A 23,767-nucleotide genomic window follows, 5' to 3' on the forward strand; every position below is an offset into this window, starting at 1 on the left:
TCCTCTTTGTTTTGTACACAGTGTCGTAAAGTAATACATGCAATGGCCCTCAGGGCCTGAACATTATCTGAAACATTATCTGTGACTGACACAAGGAAGGGAATGTACATTAGTCAAGTGCAATTCATGACAGAGTATACAACACTGACCTTTTGTAATTGAAATGCTAGTTTATATTGTCAATGCAGCTGTTCTTCTGCTTAACTTTGTTTTATACTGCTAATATCATTTTATTCCATGATTGTTGTGTTTGAGTGACCCGTAAACCAGAATGGCAATGTTGATGTTTGCCAGCTTGCTAATGTGGTGTATTTTGTCCATTGTGTGATTACTTCTTGAGAATGGTTGGTGTGTGGTTGTGTAATGAGAGAACCACACACACACACAGTGCATGGTATAATGGGAAACACAGTTTATAAATATTGTTTTGTTGCACATTGTTTCTGTTTAAGTTCTGTTTTCTGATGCAAGAGTAATGGTTGTAATTTTAGAACATGCAGAAAGTATGCAGGTGATGATTGGCCATTCGCTAACCCAGGCAGAGAGGCCATGTACTGTATGCAAGTATCAGTACAAATGTGGTTCATTGTTCTTTCACTCTCATCTGAAAGTACAGCCCATGTTTATGCTGTACCAGACTTGAGCCGGGCTTGTACCAGAGGTGTTGACTGCAGACTAAGAGTGGGGTGTGAGGTATTGAGTCCCACTCGCCCTGGTGAGGTAAGGTGTTTTCCTTCCCCAGTCCGATAAGGGTGAAGTGGGGAGCATCTGTGCAGTCAAGAGGCCTGTGGGGACAGTCTCCATCTCTGAGAGCCTGTGTGAGCTTTGGATGGAGATGAGATGAGTGAGGCTCTGGCTTAGAGCCCACAGCTGGGTTAGCTCAGCTTTATTACCTTTTCTAAGATTTGGGGGTAGGGGTAGGGGGTGAGATGCAGGCAGGATTTAGTGGGCGCATCTCTGCTGTTGTCTATGCTACCCAGGTTTTAGACCCTATTTGTTAATGGAACAATTCATAGCCCGTATGTCTGTGTAGAGCCATATTTACAGGCCTCTAGCTCAAACACTAATAATGATCACTGATAAAAACAAAACAAAACAAAATAAACACCCCCCCCCCCAATACTTCTGCTATCCATTTCATTTTTCTTCCTGAAGGTATAGATATTTAGGTAAGTTGTATAACTGTGGCTCTTGCGATCTCTCTCTCTCTCTCTCTCTCTCTCTCTCTCTCTCTCTCTCTCTCTCTCTCTCTCTCTCTCTCTCTCTCTCTCTCTCTTTGTTTTGTGAAAATTTGGTGAAAATAGTAGATCCACTCTTGTGTGGGCTCTCATTACAGTTTCTGTGACCTTCAATTTTTGAAATGGTTGAGTAACTTGGTCCTAGACACACGCAATAATAAACAATATTGCTTCCTTCTGACCAACCGAAAAATGGTAACAGAAGTGCAGTGACGACAGCATAATTCTGTCACTGTGGCCTTTGCAACAGTGATGCTACAGAGGGTTGTGATATGTAAATGAGCCTTAAAAACAAACAAATTACTACATTTTTGTTTGTGTTGTAAGCATGCAGCCTCGGATGTTTCTGATTTGTGCTCTGTGGGTGTTTTGATGAATCAAGGTATTAATGTGATCCAACAGGCAAAAGATTTTGATCAAAATAATGCAGTCCAGTTATTCACCATGTCACATCACATTAAAGGTATACCAGTGTGGTTTTAATATACTGGAAGGCATATCCTAGCGACATTATTTTTGCTCAAATCATTCAGTGTTAGCTGACGCATGTGGTGACTTGTTCCTGATATATTTGTCAACACATTAAAAGCACAATCAATATAAATTTAGCATAGTCTTGTTTTGGTAAGGCTCGACTTTAATGCTGGTCTGCAGACTGTTTAATGTTGTATTTCATAAATTTTAAATTGCAAAGGCTGCCAAATGTTATACATGTAAATGTAAACAGAACTAATTTCTAAACAGAAATAATTTCTGAGACATGCTAATAAAGCTGTGTAGTCAGGCACACCAAAGATTGTGTCTAAATGGCTTCTGAGGTGACCGCATCCTTATTAGTGACTTGCCATTGGGAGTTTAAAGGTGCGAGATTTGGTCTATGACATGACCAGAGGCATTAGCTGACTTCTTGACTGATGCCATGGGTTTGCTCCCTGCTATAGAAAAAAGGATGAAGCCATGACAGAGGCCAGCTGGATCACACTCCACTCAGCTCCCTCTTACAGAGAAACTTGCTCCTGATCTCTGCAGCACCAATCGCTTTGTTTTTCCTCCATGGCCAAATGATACTAAAGCTTCATCAAGCCTTGTGCCACAAAAGTGTGTTGTCATAGCAATTTGCAGCACATTCACCAGACCCACAAATACTCCTGTCCTATTGGCACTCTCTTCTTATTTATGATGCTTGTACATTCCTTCCACTATGCAGTCATCCTGCTGGGGGAGTTGGGGGGTGGGGGTTCTGTCTGGCTTTGGTGCCCTTCTGCCATATATTTATATTTCTGTGTGTATCTAGCTATAATGAGGAGTAAAAGTACTGCTGACTCGTCCTCTTATGTTTCCTCTTGCTCTTTTTTTTTGCTTGACGGTCATTCGAGCCTCCTCATGTTGGGAGGTAAGGTCCTATTCCTAGTGCCGAGTACATGACTACTGCATGAGGTCTTGCAAAGAGGGGAAAAAAGTGCATTGATGTTGGATTTCTTTTTCTGTTCTCTGGGGGGAGTGGATGTCGATGACTCTTCTAATAATGATTTTAAGGAACTATTAATATACATATGTAATAGCATATGGAAGTGCTTGGCTGGTGTACGTGTGTGTTTGCGAGTGTGCGTGTGTATGTGTGTGTGTGTTGCGGGGAGAGATTCTTCTGGTGCTGATGTTCAGTGCTTACCAGCTATTAGCTCAACTGTTTCCAAGTTCTTCTTGCTGTTGCTAGGAAAGTGATGTCACCTGATCCCTTAACATGGTTGGTTCTTATGCATTTCAGGACCTCCATCTTGGCCAGGAACAAAGGAGCATCCACAACACCCCCTCCCCCCACAATCCTTCGCACTGCGTCCCAGAGAGCCTGGCGCTGTGTTCACACGGCGACCCCAGCCAAGTGCCCTGGGTTTTCCTGCTGCACAGGGCCTGAGCTAGTGGGGGGGAGGCAAGGCTAAAGCACCAGCTGGCGGCATGAGGCCCCCGTGCTGACGGCTATTGGAGACGCTGTTCCCCGTCCGCTCACCCGGCTGGATGTACGAGCCCGCGGGGTGGCCTCTGCCCAGAGTCAACAGCGGAATCCACCACGGCGGCCGCCGAGAGACCCGCAGACATGCCCACCGAGACGCTGCAGCCAGATAGCAAGTCGGCTGGTCCGGGGGGCGGCTTCGCCTCCGCCGTGCCCCTCCGCATTCTCAACAAGGGTCCTGACTATTTTCGGCGGCAGGCTGAGCCCAACCCCAAGCGCCTAAGCGCCGTGGAACGGCTGGAAGCTGACAAGGCCAAGTACGTGAAGAGCCAGGAGGTGATCAATGCCAAGCAGGAGCCCGTCAAGCCGCAGGTGCTGGCCAAGCCCCCTGTCTACCCCATGCCCGTGAAAAGGAGCGGTGGCAATGGCTCCACCATCAAGGCCTCCAACAACAACGCCAAGTCGGACACATGTGCCACCACCACCAAGCGTGAGAACCTCAACCTGGAGATCCTGAAGAACATTCTCAATAGCTCGTCCTCATCTGAGGGCCCTGCTAAGGGCTCTGCCCACAAGGTAGGGACACGGAGCTGGGCACCTCACCGCTCTTGTGAGCCCTCAGAACCCGGGCGACGCTCATTCACTGAGTCACTTACCGTGCCGGTGGCTGGCTTGCAGGGGCGGTGGAGCCCACAGGGTGACAACCTGAACCTGAGCCGGCGGCTGCTGGAAGAGCGCTCAGCAGAGGGCTCGGGCGAGCGCTCGCCGCTGCACGCCTCCCACAGCTCCTCCGATATCCGGCGGCTGTGCAACGGGAAGCCATTCCGCTCAGCCCGCAGCAGCAGCAGCTCTGCCCCTCCTCTCCCCCCCAAACCCAGCGCCAAGGCCGTAGCTGCCTGCGACAACCTGGGCCGCTCGCTTGACCGCAACACTCTGTCAGGCACGCCAGGTGATCTGGAGCTGGAGGGCTCGGTGGCCCGCCGGCCCTCGCTGCACCGCTCCAAGTCAGACCTGAGTGACCGCTATGCCCGGGCGGGTGCTGACGTTGAGCGCTTCTTCAACTACTGCGGGCTGGACCCTGAGGAGCTGGAGAGCGTCGGGGTGGAGAGCTTTGCTCGCGCCAACTCTGACATTGTCTCGCTCAACTTTCGCAGTGCCAGCATGATCAGCTCAGACTGCGAGCATTCGCGCCACAGCAATGATGACCCGTCCGATGAGGACGAGGATCCTGCTGAGCGCGTGCCCTACGGCATCTCGGCTGTCGAGCGCAATGCCCGTGTCATCAAATGGCTCTACAGCATCAAGCAGGCACGTGAGTCACAGAAAGTCTCGCACGTTTGAGAGAGCTCGCATGGACATGGACTTCACCTCCACGCTCAGACTTGCTACCTGCTTATTGTGGCATTGCACTGTCTTTGAATCTTGAAGGACTGATTGGCAAAGCCTTTTTGTGTTTTTTTTTCTTAGTTTACAGCTTTTTTTAAGTCGCTTTTTGAATTCAGTGTCTTTGGAAAATGCATGACCCCTTACACTCTCACTAACCCCTCCCCATAGCCTCCATTTAACATGTTGTTGAGGTATAAGTATGTGTCAGAAGATGTCCTTTATTCTGCAGAGAAGAACCTGCAGCGTATTTCTTCATGATTTTTTTCTTTCTGCCTCTAAATCAGTGTTACGATGGCAGCTCCTTCGATGTGTGTTCTTTTGTCGATGTAGTGCTGTTATGCTGTTCAGCACACAGCTGGAAAGCTGTATGGGTGTGAGTGCAGAGAACCAGTGTGTTTAGGTGTTTTTTTTTGTTTTTTTGTTTGCTCCCTCTTGCTCCCTCACCCTGTTTTTGATCCGTTCTCATGAGGTGTTATGACACGTGCGTGTATATATGTGTGAGCAGACACTGCAGAAGCATGTTTCAGCCCAGTCTCCACCCCATCCAAGAAACCTCCAGAAAACTCTCCCACTTTTGGCAGACTTGTGGCTTTTCTCAGTCAGCCTTACACTGGTTGGATAGTTCAAGCATCATAACACCTTACAGCAGCATTCTGTCGTCCATAATGTTCCCTTTCTTAACAGTTTAATTTTCTTTGTGGTAAGTATTGTTTGACCAATGTAAATGCTCTATGAATATGTATATAATTTTGAAGTCATCAGCAAAAAAATTTATAATAATAAAAATAAAGTGTTGTGTGCTGAATATCTGCTGCTGCCACCTGGAGCTGTCCCCCTGGTCTGTCCCCTGCCACATGTAGCTGTCCCCCTGGTCTGTACCCTGCTACCTATAGCTGTCCTGATGGTCTGCACCTTGCCTCTGTCCATGGTTAATTTTTGTACAACACAGCTGATAGAACAACTTGTATGCTGGATATATTCAAGTTGGAGCCGTTACATAAATACATCATCAAGATTTGTTTGCATTTAGTTATTTTTCATTTCAATAAATGGCTAATTTTGCCATCTTTTGCCACCTGTCACATGGTATAATTTTTGTCACATAGTATCATTTCTATTGCCCTATTTGTTGTGGGATGAAGTTGGCATGATATTTTGTAGGAGAAGTGACCTGTTGGAATCCAGAACGTTGTCTACGCTTCGATACGACATGAGTGCTGCACATGTATTGCTAAAGGTGGAAAAATGCCATTAGTGTGTGTCTTTTTTCCCGCGGTGTATACATGCAGGGTTGGCCTTCTGCTCCTGTTTCTACCAGAATGTCTCTGTAATCCTTTTCCTCCTGTTTCCAACGGAGCAAGGAGGGCTGTAAGAGCTCTGTGCCGGGCTGGCGAATGTCACAAGCGCTCTGGGGGCCACAGGAAATGATGCAATTCATCACAAATGTTTGGAAGGGTCTGGCTGCTGCAGCAGAGGCCTCTGCTGAAATCCAGCTTGTAACCGAGCTCAGGGCAGAGCACAGGGCAGACGTTTAACCCCTTCCAGCTCACGCGCTCTCTGGAGTATGAAGTAGATGTACTGTGATGGATTTATGAATTTAAAAGCTGTGGCTTGTGCTCAACACATCAGTTCATGGAAGAATTTTCAGTCGTACGGAGGGGTTCTGACATGCAGGTCGAAGAGACAGAGATAGTGGTTCAGAGACCTCTTATGTTGCCTCTACAGTGGTGTAAAATGGCGGATTTTGTCCCTCTATGCGCTAACGTAGATTGCGGTTTGAAGATGATTATAAACCGCTTTTAGGACCTGAAATATGCTGTTAAGACATTTAAACAATACAGCCCCTCCCTCTCCTATGGAAGAACAACAGTAAGGAATACTGTATTAGTGCACTCCCTGCAGCAGTACACAACACAAAGATCAGTCTCAGTAGACAACATGATGAATAAGGTTTGTGTGTGAGTGTGCGCGTGTGTGTGTGTGTGTGTGTGTGTAGAGTATATTAAAGTACAGAGAGGAGGGGAGTTCAATTCCTGCAATGCCTATTTTAGCCTTTCGTGAAATTGTAAATAAACAAAATGTAACTTTAGAAAAAAACTACATTTCATTCCTTGTTCCCCCTGAATTTGAAGAATAGTCCTGCTTCAATGATGTGTTCCACCAATACAACAATTCTGTCTCTCTCTGTCTCTCTCCTCCTCTGCTCCTTCTCTCCCCCCCCCCCCCCCCCGACCTTCTGTTCTCCAGCTGGGCTGTTGGAATATGAGTGAGTGAGCACATTTTTTTCTTGCTCTCTGGTGCCCCCTCTCAGGCGAAGGGTGCACTTGCATGTTGATGGGATTCACCAGCTCCCTCTTTCCCTCTCCAGCCCAACCAAGGGACACCTACTTCCCTTTTTCACACTGAGATTTCAACTTGGATTCAACTTAAGTCAGCTATTGGTGTAAAAAGGTTGAATTGGTTCAAACGCACAATCAAACGCACCAGCCAAACACACAGTCATGCAGTTTCTTTCTGCTTCTCAAATGGCCTTGTTGCAACTTTAATGACAACCTTTGGCCCATCACACTGCACTCTAAATATAACAATAATAGATTGATTGAAGATTCAAGCATTATTCAAGTATTGATTCTTACAGAGCACAGGTTTCAAAGAAAAGCTAAATGTAATTAATTATCTTTCTCTCTCTCTGTTCCGCTCACTCTCTCCTAAAAAACACATAATTATATTATATGGACAAGACCCCCCCCAAAAAAATCATTTTCTTTGAGTATTTGAGTTTCTGCCTTCTGAGTCAAAGGTGCTGATTGTGGTCTTGATATTGGCTTTTCACATGCTGCTTATCTTCTAGCCATGCCCTGCAAGTAAAATAACCGAATAACACTGGCTAAGAAGGTTTAATGGTCTGTTGTTATTGCTTTGTTTTTGGATTTTTGTTGACTTTGCAGTCAAATCCCTGCAATCTCCCCCGCCTGTCCAGCTTGTGCGGTCTAAACTGTCTCTGATATTGCAGGGGTTGCAGTGGGTTCAGTGTGGACCTCACAGAGCTTTGCACTGATAAGGCTGAAAGAATGCTAGTAATGAAAGCTATTCTGAAGTAATGGAGTGTTGTTGTTGTGTTGTGGGGTTTTTTTTGTTTGTTTTTTTTCTCTTCTCCTCTTTAATAACCTCATCAGAACCATGCTCCTCAATGCATCTGATAAGCTTGGGTCTTAGAGGATATTTATTTTCTAGGAACATGGGGGAGATACTGTTGGTGGGGGGCTTATCATACCCTGCCCTTTTAGTTCAGAGGCTGAAATATAACCAGTATGAGACACTATATTCTAAACTGTGAAAGGCATAAAAGGGCTTTTACATATTCAGCCAAGGCCTGCCAACACCATGTAGATGGAATACAGTGTCCTCCAGTTTTGTTGGCACTCTAGGTAGTCAGTCATAGGCTGTTCTCAATCTATAGGGGTCATGCATTTGTACCCTAGTGAACATCTGCTGTGGCCATATCTGCCCAATATCTGAGTGGCAATTCCATTGACATTTTGGATACGGGACTTCCTGCAGGCTGTCTTGTTGTCATCTTGCTGCATTAGTGTGGTCTTGTACCATCAGAGCCCTTCCTCACCACCTGCTTCCAGGCACTCTTGTCTGCAGTGACCGAATGCTAAGTGCTGGTGTTGATACTGAGTCTATTTTGCCGACATAACTGGTGTTAACTGGGGTTTTCCTGTTGGCCTCTTTCCAGATGCCAGTTCCCCTTGGTCATTCGACCATCAGCCATGTATAACACGTGATCCATCAAGTGCATGTGTATGCTTCAGGAAGGTGAATTTGGGCATGCAGCCTGCCCTCTCAAGCACATGGTTGTTTGTGACCTTGTCTCTCCAGGTGATGCTGACCACTGTTCTTGTTTTGTGTGCAGTGTCTAAGCCTTGTTGATGTACAGCATGGTGCTCAGTACAACGGCAATGTACACCTGAACTTTGGTGTTCACTGTGAACGTGGTATTGGACCATACTTGCTGTTGTTCCATAAACTTGACCCATCACCTGCGTCTTTTTCAGGCTGAAGAGGTTCCTGTCTGATCTTGTGTGGAGATTAATACCCTCTACAAATAGCTGCCTGATAGGAAAGCTTGTTTATGATGGACTGTTCAGCTCTAAACCCACATTCAGAGTGTATGAAGCCTCCTTAAGCCTGGTTCATACCTACTACAGATGTACCATAGGGCATGCAGCCAAAGTGACGTAATTGTGGATGAAAAAGTTGGATGCAGAGATCACTTTCATGGGCTATGAGTGAGGGAATGTATCACTCGAAAAATTACACAATGCAGGCAATCTATTTTGTGATGCAGACATGGCTCAATTGTTCATTGACCAGGGAAAAAGTCTAGTAGGAAGTAGGAGAAAGATGTCAGATAAAAGATCGTATGTAAATATGTCTTGACATTCGGAAATACTGAAAATGAGCCTCCTCGTCAATTTATTGGATAAACATACTAAATTCACTGCTGCCTAAAGAACGTACATGCCACCACATTATCTGTCTTATCAGCCTGATAAAGGCCATGTCATATTCTGATAATGACACATATTGCAATATAGCACATTTCCTGTAAATTCAAAGAATAAACAGTTTATAAAATGATCACATGGAAAGACCTATTTCTAATTGCATTGATTTACTCGACAAAAAATGTACTTTATATTTACTTATGTTTCTCTTTTTATTTGGAACCTTTGTGCACATTTTTAATAATTAATTTGAGAAAGTAGAAAATAATGTATAAAATATAAAAAGGTTAAAAGAAAGCTATTTTCAACTATAGTTGCAAACAATATAAGTATAGACCTAAATTGTGGTTTATATGGTCAATAATATCAATGCCAAACATAATATTCAACAGAACAGTGTGAATTGTAGCAGCTATATATATATAGTGTGTGTGTGTGTGTGTGTGTGTGTGTGTGTGTGTGTGAGCAGCCGTAACTGCACTGCCACGAAACTTTACACAGACTCAAAAAGAAACAAGAATCAGTAACGATGGATGATACACAGCCCTATTTATCAAAAGGGGCTTGATGAATTGCTGCTGTATTTCTTTTCTCCTTAACCCTCCCATCCTTCCTCATCTCTCACTCCTGAGGATTTAATCACCTTCGTTGAGAAGTTGAGCAATCCGCAAGTCCTTTTCCTCTGTTCTCACGCTTCCAACCAGTGTTCATTCCCCTACATCCAGCTCTCTAGCTTCTTTTTCTCCTCTCTCCTCAGACAAAATTCTTCAACTCCTGACTTTCAGCACTCTGACTACATGATCGCTGGATCCAGTTCCTTTCACTCTGTTCCAGACGATCTCAAGAGATCGGCTTCCTTTCATCTGTCATCACCAACAACTCCTTATCCTCTGAACATGTACCAACTGCATTCAAAACCGCCAGGGGGTACCAATCCTCAAGAAGGCCACACATAATCAATTACAGACTGGTATCACTTCTCTCTTTCTTCTCAAAAGCCCTTGAACAAGCAGTTTAGAATCAATGATTTGGCATGTTTGCCTCTCGCTGTTAGGGTCTTGGGTTTGAGTCCTTATATGGGTGGAGTGTCCATGTTTCCTTCCATGGTCCAAAAACATGCAGATAATGTTCATTGGATACCCTAAACTGTCCTGTGTGTGCATATTGGTGGTCTTAATTTCCTCCCCTGGGGACCGTGGTTTCTGATTGAGAGTATGCTGTGTGCAAATTGTCTGCCACTTCTCATCAGTGTGTGAGTGAATGAATGTAAAAGCTAATATATATCTGTAAAGTGTCCTTGAGGATGAGAAAGGTACTATGTAAATAATAATAATTTGTCTTGATTCTACTGGACCTTTCAGCAGCCTTTGATACATTCATGGCTTCTCCTACCCAATTATTTATTTCTTTCCCACCCTCCGACACACAGGTCTCCAGATGCATCTCAGCATGCTTGACTGACATTGCATCATGGATGACAGCCCACCACATGAAGCTCAACCCCAGTAAAACTGAGCTTCTGTACATCCCAGGAACTCCCAGCTCTTACCATGAACTCACAGTTTCCTTCAAGGAATCCCTGGTATCACCAACTGAAGCTGTTTGTAGCCTGGACATAACTTTGGACAACCAGTTGTCATTCTCAACTCATATTTCAAATCTGACCCAGTCTTGCAGATTTTTCTTTTGTGACATACGAAGGATTCTGCCCTTCCTATCGCAGGAAGCTGCCCAGGTACTTGAGCAGTCTCTCGTAATCTTGTAATAAAAGACTACTGCATCTCGCTACTTGCTGGACTTCCTCTAAGAGCCATTTGACCTCTACAACTTGTCCAGAATGCAGAAGCAAGGCTGATCTTCGGTCTTCCAAAGTTCACACGTTACTCCACTGCTGCGCTCCTTTCATTGGCTTCCAGTAGCTACATGCATCAGATTTAAAACCTTGATGCATGCCTACAAAGCCAAAAATGGACTAGCCCCTCCATACATGAGGTCAATGGTCAAAGCCCAAAACTTCCGCTTGCTGTCCTGACAGCAGGCTTCAAACGTAGACTGAAGACCCAGCTAGTTATTGGTTATTTAAATGACCACTGACCCTGCTCCTATTTTGACTATCTTAAACACTAGTACTTATTGTAGGGTATTGTTTATTGCATTGATGTTGACTGCTGCTATGTTGACTAACTCTTGTACTTATTGTTTATTGCACTGATGTCTTGACAGAGCTTAAGTATTTTGCACTTCTAGGCATCAGAATTGTTCCCTGTATTTCAACAGTATTCTAGATGATCTAGGTATCTTGGAATCTAACCTATTGTATTGGCTAGGATGTATGCTATGAGTAAATAGCATTACTTTTGTAAGTCGCTCTAGATAAGAGCGTCTGCTAAATACCGTGAGCGATGTTTTCCCTGAGCGACAAGACAATTTAATTAACTATATTCTGGTATTAGTGGAATATAGTCACTTAACTATATTCTGGTATTAGTGGAAAATAATAAATACAGATTAAATAGGCATAAAACATGGCTGTGCGTATAAATATCACTTTCCCAAAGGCTCCCAGTCCTTGTCCTAGACTATCTAATGCATTTACACATTTTCGTGTTCTTCCTTACTCGCATTGCACCGTACTCAACCCATCAGCGAATCAACAAGCCCCTCATGAGTTTAGGATACTAGAACGACAAAACGTGCAGACCACACCTATACAAATTTGTGTTTAAGAGAATGACAGATCTAAGGATAACTGTCACATGTTGCTCTTCACAGTTGATTTTTCATGTCGGCGGCCTCTAATTATAGCCCATTTTAGATAGGTTTTTCTCTGCTGCACTACACCGTGCCAGTTATCAGAATCATCAGCCACGTTCATAGTTGTAACATTTATAAAAGTTACAATGGTTGAGAATGAAAGGATAAATATCACCCTTTGTCATGCCATTCATCAGATTCATAAAACACAGTTGGTACACGCAAATATTCAATTATTACCATGAATCGGGAAATAAATGTCATATGACAGTGTAAATTAACAAATAATGTTCATTAATAATTCATGATGTTTGTGTTTTCGCAGATTTATAAACCGCCTCAAGGATATACAACACTTACTCCCAGTTAAACCTAATAACAGAGATAGAGGTTGAACATAGCTAGGTCTCAATTTCCTCGATTTTTTTCTGGTTTTAGCTATGTTTTTTAGGTCCCAGCTCAGTTAGAGCTTAGTTTAACTGTTCGACATTTAGTTAATTTAACTGTTTGGATTAAATGGTGCACCTGTACAGAGCTGCACTTCCAAACGCACATATAGCACAATCATAAATGTCTGTGCTCGCAGGATCGAGGATGGCTGGTAAATCATACAGGAATATTATGGACCAAAAAAGCTTAATTGCAGACTTCAGTACTGAGACACACACAGGGATGATATAACCTACATCTAAATGCTCACAAGATAATGAAGTATAGGTTAAAAAAAAAATGAGAGCAGTGTCCAAATAAGAAATATTTTGGATCTACATATGCTTTCCGTCTAAATGTGAGCGACTGCCATTTGTACGGAAAACATGTGGACACTGTCCTCTGGTGGTAATCTGTGATTTTTACAACACGACAAAACAAGATAATGTTTGATTACATGCGTTTCACATTTATGAGAGGCAAACAGTCTTAAAGGTGCCTCAAGATTCTAGAAACACTACCTCTAGTGTAGTTAAGTAAGTGAACACAACACTGGAACATATGTTTCTTTCTAGTCTTTAGAGCCACCTTACAGTTCTGTCCATGAACATAAAACTCACCTCTTAATATCTATAACGGCTCTAGAATTTAATTATATTTTATTTGTTTAATTTTGTTCTCTTGATTTTACTTGGCAAATTATAGAGTCTGTTTTTTTCAAAGAGACTTGTTATCTAACATGTTACCCAAGTACTCTACAACTACTTGGTACAGAATTGCCGTTTAGTCAGAGTGGGCATCCTGTGTCTGGGGACGTTAAAATTAAAGAAGAGCAGAAGCTGAAGTGATCAGTATAGAAAGATCATTAGAAAGTTTTCATACTACATTAGCTATCCTAGCTAGGCTAAATAGCTATGCTATTAGAGTTTTGTAGTCTGTGAGCTAATCCAGTCTGCTTTTACCTCTGCATGATATGCAATAATTGTGCATGATATGCAATAATAGCCTTAAAAAGGCTAGGTGAATGTAGCTATCCAGCAGTCATGATGATCTTCGATCACAGCTTTAGTTTGCCAGAGATAAAGAATTTGATTGCTTTTATTGAGCCTTTAAATGTAACATGTGACAAAACTAAATATTAAGTTAAAGAGTTAAATTTGAAATAGATGTGTAGCTTCATATAATTCAGTTTACACTTTACTTCAAATTATGGACCAAATGATACTTTTTAAAATTATGCCTATTGTAAATACTGTAGCTGTGGTAATTATATGGCATTGAATGGTTATTCTGCTTGAATTTAACCTAGGATAACCATTGAAGAGTCTCTGCTGAAATAATTTCACACTGATAATTAATAGTGTTTTACTTTTTCTTTCTTTTTTTATTAGCACATCAAGCACAAAGTTTCCCAATTTGTAAATATTATAAATACAAGTTCAAATTGATGTCAGTACCAACACAAATCTGGGGCTGGGACTTGTGGCTTTATTATAGTGTGCCGACTGGCTTTATAATATATGAACCTATTTATCAGCAAATGTGCTGGATTTATATTTCCCGTTTCTAAATAAAGGATGGCACAAACTGAACTGTATCAATTCAGTCAAGTCTTTCTATTCATCTATTGACTAAGAGAAAACATGATAACTCCAGGGCCCCATTAACAGATTAAAGACAGTACAATCAATTCGCCTATATTGCATATCTCTCCACTGCCATACAGTAAGTGTTTCAAGGTCATTTTGAGTCCTCATGACTGAAATAATCAGGCAGTATGTCCTCACCTTTTATTGGTTTGCAGGGGCCAGAGGGCATGTATACGGCACAAACCCCAGTGCTGAATTAAGTTAACAACTTCATTGTTTATGCAAATCCAGCTAGACACAAATGAATGCTAGAAAAGTTCATTTAACACTGAAGGTATAAATGCAGAATGAGGTTTTGCTGTGTGGACAATTCTCTTACCCTCTCTATTAAATAATGAGGATGATTTCATAATCTAACAAAACACATATTGTTACTATTGTGGTGACCGTTGTCAGCCAGAGGAGGATGGGCCCCCCTTTGAGTCTTGGTTCCTCTCAAGGTTCTGCTCTAGAAAGATTTTCTTTGCCACTGTCACCCTTGGCTTGCTCCCTGGAGGCTTGTACTCAGACATTTGTAAAGCAGCTTTGTGACAACACCTGTTGTAAAAGGTGCTATATAAATACATTTTATTTAATTGACATATCAAAACGTGCTTTTTATTGCTAAGCATTTGTTGACAAACAGACAATACTTTTTTTGTGTTACATTCCCCACAACAAGGAGTAGAATCAGCTAGTTTTCTGATTTGTATTTTCATTCATTCATTCATTCATTCATTCATTCATTCATAGTACAGCAAAATATACCACAGTAGTCTTCTAGTGCGCTTGCCATGATGGAGAAGGACTTGAACCTCAGATACTGAGATGCATTAAGATCTTATCAAAGATTGAAGGAGAAATACTTAATATATAGATACAGGTTAAAAAGTTATATACATGCAAAGCCTCTCAAAGTCTTTTTATGTTGTTAAATTCCTTGTTACAGGAATTTGATTACTGGTGACACAAAACCCAGGCTGAACAAACAAATAAAAACCAAACACACTCGCTACTCGCTGGATTCTGTGTGTCTGCCACAGGTTCATCATAACCTAGGTAGAGATAGCACATTGCTGTCTCTCACAAAATATTTGCTGTCCATGACTGAAAGGCTGTTCTGTTCGTTGTGCACTAAACATTAGCTATGTTGAACTCTGTTCACTGTGTGCTTCTGCATGCATTTTTTATTCTCAAATTTTGTCACAATTATCTTTTAAACTATATTGTAAAGGACCGAGGTTGGAGCACAAGAATTCCAAATGCAAATTCTAAATCTGAATAAAATTGTTACTCTGGCATTTCACTGTAGTTTAAATTTCCTGTACCAGAGAGAATGCAGGAGGTACAAGAGGACAGGTAGCAGTATGGATTGCATGTGTGTTCTAACAGGTGCACATGACACATGTTCGACCATTCACCTGTGAAGCTTTCTATGAGGTTTCCTGCTCCCCTTCCAAGCCCCTCTGTTTGCAAGTTTTATGATTTCACAGCATTTAACCAGAGGACACCCATGATCAGGAAGCCTAAGGTTCAGCGAGACACTTGAAAGCTGAACATCAGCATCAATAGGCTTTATCTCAAGGCCAAATGAGTGCCCTGACATTGCAATGTTAATTATTAAAGCTGGCCTTCAAGTCATCCTTATCAAAGAATTAACTTATTTGAGTGATACATATTGATAAGAACAACACAGCAGATGTGTGTTGCCATGGTTGCTCAGAAAATAATTCAGTGAGAATTACTTAATATTGAATCTATATATTTTAAAAAATCAGTTCCACAATAGCAGTTATTGTTTTTAATTTAATTTTGCATCATGTATTTGTTTTAAAAGGCTCAGTGTCCTCAGTGAAAGACCCACATCAATGAAAGTGGGTAAGCTTAGAACGAAGTACTAGCTAATTAATGTAGCATTTTAAAAAGATTAGAAATTTGCTGTAATTCCTTTATTCACGTTATTGGTCAAACTTTCATTTCAATGGTGGATTTATTTTTTCCTTTGAAACACACTTCTTGCTTTTCTGCTCTTTGCTCATACTAAGTCGGATCTAGATCTCACAGCTGGAGCTGCTTTGAACTTTTCTATTGAACTTTTCTGCTTTTCTGTAATGGGTTTGTTGAATCATATTAATGACAAAGATGTCAGCATGTTATGCTTACACAGAAGGACCAGCAACCCTCAGTAACCCTTTATCCAACAGTGACCTTTGTTGAATTAAGGTTACTTCAGTCTATGCTCAGTGACCATCCAGCCAATGGACTAAATGCTTGGCAATATTCATCTGACCATGAGACAAGTTTTCTTTTCCATCTAATACCAATTGTGTAATTGTGTAAATGTTTGCCATTGTCTGAACAAAGCTTTAGTGTTAAATGTATGAAAGTTAGGGAAATGCAAATGATGTGGCATTCTTAGTGTCTCATTTACTAGATGACCTTATAAATAAGTTAAATAAGTTATCTGAAGAAAAAACTAAATAAGAATTTCAATAAACTTTAATAAATAAAATATCTTAATTCTAAAGTTACATTTTTGGTGGCAGAGACACCTAATTGTTATGTGTGTCCAACTGTGCTTCTTCAGTTTAAATTAGAAAAGGACATTCAATGTAGGAGACCTACATGTTGTACTACAAACTGTACAGCAGGAGGCACTATACTGGTCACGCCTTTAAGTCAGTTGAGTCAGGCTTGTCTTATTTCAATAGCTTTTCATTACTCTGTTTGAAGTATAAAATAGTTAGAATTTACACAATGGAAATGAATGGAACAATGGAAAATATGGGATATATTTGGACTGGCATATGGAGCTCAATAATATCAAATACATTTCTCTCTGTAGAAAGCAGTCACACCTATGTGATGTTACCGATGAAGCATGATTCAGATCATTCTGACCCCAAAATCAAAGACACATATAAGACCAAAATAAAGAGACTGCTGCCTCACATTTTACACCCATAATCAATGGCTTTTGAATCACCTTGCTGTGACAAAAATTACTTTTAATAAACACAGAGCTCATCTCAGGACAGTTGTAGTCCTATTTCAGCAAATTCCTGATGTAAAAAAGACATTTGACAGTCAGGGCAGAGAACAGGCAAATGCAGTTACAATATGATCCCCAAGAGGTTCTTTATTCTTGAGTGCCTTGTCACACTCACTATGCTTACTGGCTGTCTTGTGACACTTTCACTGTAAAATCAGTCATGGCTGTCAAACATATAATGATGAATTCCAGTTCCATTAAAGACTAATTTAGATGCTAGTTAATCAAAACAATTTGTTAATCAAACTGTCCATCAAGGATCACAAAGCCAACTAAGTAATATGCAGCTACATTAGTGTAAAGATGTTGAAAGACCAGGTTTTCCTCAGACATGACAGTGAGTAAATAATAACACTACTATATCATTCTTTTTGAAGTGATGTATCCTTTTATTATGAGTGCTACATGCAAAGTTTTCATTAATCATTTATTCTGTGTGTTACAGTATATAGAGCACATTGCAAATTGTATGAAAATCTGGAAATTTCTCACATTGCAAAATCGCAAATTGTATTGATTTTTTTTCAACAAGTTTCATATGATAACCTATTATATTTACCTAGGTTGAAAATTTCGTACAAATCAAAGACCATGAAACTGTTTCCTAACTCAGCATTATATCAAAGTACAGTCTAGGAAGCATCAGGTAGAAGTGTCCCTGGACTCAGTTCAAGGCCATACACACATACACACACACACACACACCCAAACCCCCCCTCCTCCAAACCCCCGATATCTTAGAGGTATATGGAGTGTTTTTTAAAGAAAGTAAAGGTTTGACCTGAGATGGAATTTAACATTTAGAGATTGTAAAACTGAGATGGAAAAGTACAAGTAACCTATGTAGGATGTATGTATGTACTTGTATCCTATGTATGTAAGTGCCTATGTAGCAATAGTTTTCCTGTTATTCTATATTGTGTGTTCCTACCATGATTAATACAGGATGCCAAGAAAGCATATGGCTAGTCTAGACTAAGTTGAGATAGCAATAATATATTAAGCTTTAGCTGGATGCAAATAATGGAAATATGTGTTGGTATTGCATGATTGAGTAATGACAACTTGTAGTGAATATCTAGAGTGCAGGATAAAGGTGTTATTTAAACACAGTGGTGTGTGTGTGTGAGATGGACTATGAAGGGAAGAGAGAGCAGAGCCTCGGGGCTCTTCTCCTCTCTGAGAATTCTGTGTGACATTAGTCTTTGTGCCGAATGAAATTAGCTTTACTTGCAAGTGGTGTACAACTGTTTATTCCACATAACCTCTGACCCCCAAAACTCCACCACAGTATGCATGGTTTACAGCACTGACTACGTCAGTGACTGTGGCTTGTGGTAGAGTATATAAAAGTAGAGGGAGGGCTAAAGCTCACAGTGCATCTTCAGTGGAACCAAATTATCTGTGGCTGGGCCAATCCTAGCACTTGTACAGCTATGATCATGAGTGTGGCCCTTATCTGGGCTTTTGTGGTGGGGCTCTGTTGCTGTCTGTGGCTTATACTGGGCTTTCGCCGGAGGTAAGTATGAGCTCGTTCACAAAATATGTGCTTGTGTAATGTTGGAAAGACATTAAGCAATTCTCAGAACAATAAGATATTAAGTACCTATGGAAACACCAAAGTAATGCAAGGTAATGACATCTATATATCATGAGAGATGTAATCTCAAATTTGGATTTTGTGCTAAATGAAGTAGTTGATCTGTATTGCAGCTTTAAAGGTAGATGGCATTAATACATTAAACTGATTAATATTTTATGTTATGTACTTGAATTAAATAATTCAAATTACATTTGAGCTTTTATTCATCATTGTAGCTACAATATTGATGCCATATCCTAAGATATGTCTTAATTATTAATATTTTAAGTTGGCAAAGTGTAGAAATCTACTTACTTCCTAAATGAGATTCATTTTGCTATCCATTGCATGATTTAACCTGCTTGTGTTGCATGTTTAAGCAATAATATCTTAAATCCTCTGAAGCAATGCCTAAATGCTTTTTGTTGTGGATGTTTCAGGCAGCCTGGGGAGCCACCCATAGAAAATGGCTGGATCCCATACCTTGGTTGTGCCCTTCAGTTTGGGGCCAACCCATTAGAGTTCCTTCGCAGCAGACAGAAGAAGTTTGGTCACATTTTCACCTGTAAAATCGCTGGTCAGTATGTCCACTTCCTCTGTGATCCATTCTCTTATCACAGTGTAATCAGGCAAGGCAGACATCTGGACTGGAAGAAGTTTCACTTTGCAGCATCTGTCAAGGTAAAGAAAGTCCCATTCTTCAATAGCCTGAAGTGAATGACAAAATAGCCCACAATACCATACCTTCTTCCATAACATTTTTATAATCTTTGTGATCTGTGATCTGAACTTGTTGATTCAGTCTGATACAATCCATCTGAAAATTATTTGTGTCATCCAAAAATGATTTGTGTCTCAGGCGTTTGGCCATGAGAGCATGGACCCAAGCCATGGCTACACCACTGAGAACTTGCACCAGACCTTCCTGAAGACACTGCAGGGTGAAGCTCTGCCCTCTCTCATTGAGAACATGATGGAGAACCTTCAGAGCATCATGCTGCAGTCCATCATGCTCAAAGCCAGATGCTCAGAGTGGGAAGTGGATGGGATCTTTGCCTTTTGTTACAAAGTCATGTTTGAGTCTGGCTACCTTACACTATTTGGCCAAGAGCTGGATAGAGACAAGAACGTGGCCTGCCAGCAGGCCCAGAAAGCCCTGGTCCTCAGTGCTCTGGAGAACTACAAGGAATTCGACAAGATCTTCCCGGCACTGGTTGCTGGCCTCCCTATTCATGTGTTCAAGAGTGGTCACAATGCCCGTGAGAACCTGGCCAAAAGCATGCTGCACGAAAACCTGAGCAAACGGACAAAGATTTCTGACCTCATCTCCCTGCGCATGCAGCTCAATGACACGCTATCCACCTTCAATGAACTTAGCAAAGCCAGGACCCATGTGGCCATCCTGTGGGCCTCCCAGGCCAACACCTTACCAGCCACCTTCTGGACACTGTTCTACCTGATCAGGTAAATCTCCTGAGAATTCTCTAAGCACAGTAGTCACTCCCTGGAGTTATAAACAAGCATTGCAGACACTGCAGATAGAAGACACTGCTGATAACAAGGCTAATTGAAGTGCAGATAAGGGATACTTGACAAAGGCAGTTATTCTTGGCAAAGTCCTTTGCTGTACTTGATTATTGGTTATAGACATTTATAGAAATGCCGTCCTTGCACATTACAAGCATTGACTGCAGAAACACTATTTGTACACTATTTTTGTATTTGTAAAATCATCATTTAAAATATGTTAACATTTGTGTGTGTGTTCAGATGCCCAGCAGCAATGAAAGCAGCTAGAGAGGAAGTGAGGAACACATTCGAGAGTTCCAACCAGAAAGTTGACCCCAAGGATCCTCGTCTCACCCTCACACGGGAACAACTGGATAACATGCCAGTTCTTGGTAGAAAACACCGTTGCCTTCATTGCACTGAAAAAGAGATTCAGCATTTTATTGTACTGACAGTATGTAATGCTTTATGGTTTATTGACAAACAGACAGCATAATCAAGGAAGCTATGAGACTGTCCAGTGCATCCCTGAATGTGAGGGTAGCCAAGGAAGACTTCCTGCTCCATCTAGACAACAAGAAGTCCTACCGGATCCGCAAGGATGACGTCATAGCCTTGTATCCTCAGATGCTCCATTTTGACCCAGAAATCTATGATGATCCTTTGGTGAGTCAGTGAACTGAATTCATAAATGATATTGATGCTTATAACAAATTACCTGTAGGCTAAAAATGCATGTCTGCACAATCAGGATTTTTGTTCCATTTCTTACAGACATATAAGTATGACAGATACTTGGATGAGAACAGGCAGGAGAAGACCAGCTTTTACAGAGGGGGGCGAAAGCTGCGATACTACTACATGCCTTTTGGGTCTGGCGTCACCAAGTGTCCTGGCCGGTTCTTTGCTGTACACGAAATTAAACAGTTCTTGGCCCTGGCGCTCTCCTACTTTGAGATAGAGCTCTTAGACCCTGGAGTGAAAGTACCGCCTCTTGACCAATCCCGTGCTGGCCTAGGCATTTTACAGCCCACATATGACATTGATTTTAGATACAGACTCAAAACACAGTAGGATTATCCCCCATTGTTGATATTTACTCTTTGTTCTGAGAATTTTGAGTACTGTTTTTGAATATTTTGAATATTTTGTTATGTATATGCAAAGAAAAAGTTGCCATCACCAGAAAACCATGAAACCTTCACTTTCAGCCTTTTTATGAAACACAAATATAGTGTAAAATGAAATTAAACACTCCCTGGTAAAACTTCAAGGTAAAGGTCACCACAGGAGGCCTACAACCTCAAGGTTCAGTGATACTCAGTCCAATCCAGTGTTTAACATTAATCTATTAAATTATTAAATATGCTGGCGATACAATGTTTTCTCATGGCAGCAATGAAATATGTGTACATTTAAAATACATTTAAATGAATAATTTCTTTGCTGATTTGAAACATTGTTTCTTACTGTCACTTTTAAAACTGTTTTGCAAGAAACCTCAAATTGACACTTTTACTCAGTAATATTTACTGCTTATGAGTCAGGGTTTCTGCAGAATTCATTCCATGAAAAATGTAATATAAAAATAGGATGCTGATTAACAAGAAACCTTTAGGGAAATTACCAAGATTATGTGTATTTTGACCAGACATAAACTGGCCAAATCTCTCATACTTGTTTTTCACTGAATTCAATTAAAAATGTTTTATAGTAGATTGTAATGTTATGCAAAGTATTTAACCATCTATGTATTAAATACTCATTCCTGCCTTTTGTGTTTAGAGTAAGCTCTGTTCTTGCAAATTCTACAGTACTGTACATTATTTTAATATATTACCAAAATGAACATTAAGCATTATTCAAGATGCAATGATAAATGTTGTGTGATGTTGGTGTAGCTCAAGGCATCATGTAACCAATCTTGATGTTAACATAAAAGCTACTCCACCTCCTTTTGGTATTGGATGGTATTGGAAATGGAAAGTTGTTGTCAAAGCCATTGAAATTTCTAAAATACCTTAAATTTTATTATATATCAAGCAATTAATAATTCTAGTATTTCTCTTTTTAAAAGTATGTTATTACTAAACAGAAATAAATCCAACCATAGAAAGCATTTGGCTATTTCCAATCCCTTTGACACTTTTTAACCTCAAATCTTACGTCAGACCGGCACACACTCCAACATACAACTATGAGCTTGTGTGTTTTACCACCAATTATGACCTTTCCCCTATTACACAATAAATCTGCCAACACATCTTGGGATAGTAACCTGCACAGGACAAGGAACTAGAACAGGTTCAGTCTAATAGCCTGACTGGAGCAAATATGAACCTCTCTATTACTTTGGTGGTTAAAAAAAGATATGGTCTATGAATTGATGAATTAGTACAGCTTGAGAATATCCTAATACAGCTCAATCTTCACATTTTCCTTATCACCTAGTTAAATGATAACTGCCAAAGCCATCGGTGAGGCCTAAATATGGTGGAGGTTAACAGAGTCACAGTGCAATGTTCATGGCTCAAAGGGAGTGCTGGTTATTTTTTGAGGGTTTTTCTTTTTTTTTGCCTTTTACTGAACTCGGTGACTGAAGAAAGACACTGTTTGTCCGTGTCAACTACAAAGCCAAACTTGGTGTTTGCTTTTGTCATAGCTGACATGTTTATCTTAATGCAGGGATTTTGTTGTTTTGCAAATTATCAAATTAGGAGGGCCATTACTGCAAGAAAATAATATTACTTTTTATATTAGTATATGATGTTTTTCTATGACTTATATGTTATCCGTAAAGGTAAAATCTGCAGAGCTGACTGTAGACTATTGCATGGTTTTTGTATCTATGCACTGAATATACAATAAAAATTCTATATGGAAAATGTGTATATGTGAAAACAGCTAATTATTGTTGTAAGATACTCCTAAATCAGTTTCAGACATGGTCTTTGGTTTCAGTCTTATCACAAAGTGTAAACTGTTATCTAAATCAAGCCCTGTTCTATCCACATTTGTGAGCAGTTCTTCAACATTCCACGAATTTGGTTATGTTTACATTTGCAGATAATGCAATCATATTGATCAACCAAAGATGTCCAGGGCATACATGCATTCTCTGACAGCCAAACACACCAAATTCACTTTGCTTTATGATAAATAATAGCATAAAGCATTAATTACAATAATTAGAATGAATTAAAATCAAGTAAAATAATTTTTTTTTAATTTGAAAAACATCCCCATTATACATTAATTTAGAAAATCTAAAATTAGCATTAAAGAAATACTAAACTACAGTACTTTAATTGAAAAAGGTTCAGCTTTGTTGTTTGGATGCCACCACAAATAATCTGCCACAAATTATCTTCATTTAACTTATATATATATGTGTGTGTGTGTGTGTGTGTTTTCAAAATGATTAATATGATTTTAATATACCCTTTTAGAAACATATTATTTCATAATAATATATTCATTCCTTTCCTTACCTGGAAATACTGTACCATTTGACTTTGAGACTGAGAGGATGACAGGACTCTGGGTTTATCAGCGGTCATGGCCCAGACAAGGTTAACCTTGCACATTAGGAGAAGAGTTCAAACAAGGCCTTGCACTAAGATGACGTGTATCACATGGTGATCACCAAATAGCACAAGGATATTTGGAAATGCAGAAGAAGCCAGAACAGTACACTGATAAGGCCACATGCTATAAATACAGACTC

The 23,767-nt window shown here is 40.6% G+C and overlaps 2 protein-coding genes across 3 annotated transcripts in view; both read left to right on the forward strand.

Moving 5' to 3' along the window:
* The window catches only part of fam110b (family with sequence similarity 110 member B), a 28,303-nt gene extending 22,642 nt beyond the window's left edge, over window positions 1-5,661 (forward strand). For both annotated transcript variants that reach the window (XM_027027323.2, XM_027027316.2), the window contains one exon: window positions 3,004-5,661. In XM_027027323.2, the coding sequence (XP_026883124.2) occupies window positions 3,331-4,527 (1,197 nt within the window). In that variant the 5' untranslated portion in view covers window positions 3,004-3,330 and the 3' untranslated portion in view covers window positions 4,528-5,661. The remainder of the gene's footprint in view (window positions 1-3,003) is intronic.
* Window positions 5,662-17,949: 12,288 nt separating this feature from the next.
* LOC113588311 (cytochrome P450 7A1) lies at window positions 17,950-22,916 on the forward strand. Its single transcript, XM_027027443.2, has 6 exons — window positions 17,950-18,468; window positions 18,972-19,212; window positions 19,391-19,995; window positions 20,302-20,432; window positions 20,528-20,706; window positions 20,815-22,916. Exons 1-6 carry the CDS (start codon window positions 18,386-18,388, stop codon window positions 21,112-21,114), a joined length of 1,539 nt encoding a protein of 512 aa, XP_026883244.2. The 5' UTR covers window positions 17,950-18,385; the 3' UTR covers window positions 21,115-22,916.
* Window positions 22,917-23,767: the final 851 nt, after the last annotated feature.

This window comes from Electrophorus electricus, chromosome 15 (genome assembly GCF_013358815.1).
Source record: "Electrophorus electricus isolate fEleEle1 chromosome 15, fEleEle1.pri, whole genome shotgun sequence".
NCBI lineage: Eukaryota > Metazoa > Chordata > Actinopteri > Gymnotiformes > Gymnotidae > Electrophorus > Electrophorus electricus.

Coding starts and splice junctions, on each gene's coding strand:
- LOC113588311 (XM_027027443.2), top strand. CDS start 18,386: ATGATCATGAGTGTGGCCCTTATCTGGGCTTTTGTGGTGGGGCTCTGT. Junction 18,469..18,971: donor ATACTGGGCTTTCGCCGGAG/GTAAGTATGAGC, acceptor TGGATGTTTCAG/GCAGCCTGGGGAGCCACCCA. Junction 20,707..20,814: donor AAATCTATGATGATCCTTTG/GTGAGTCAGTGA, acceptor CATTTCTTACAG/ACATATAAGTATGACAGATA.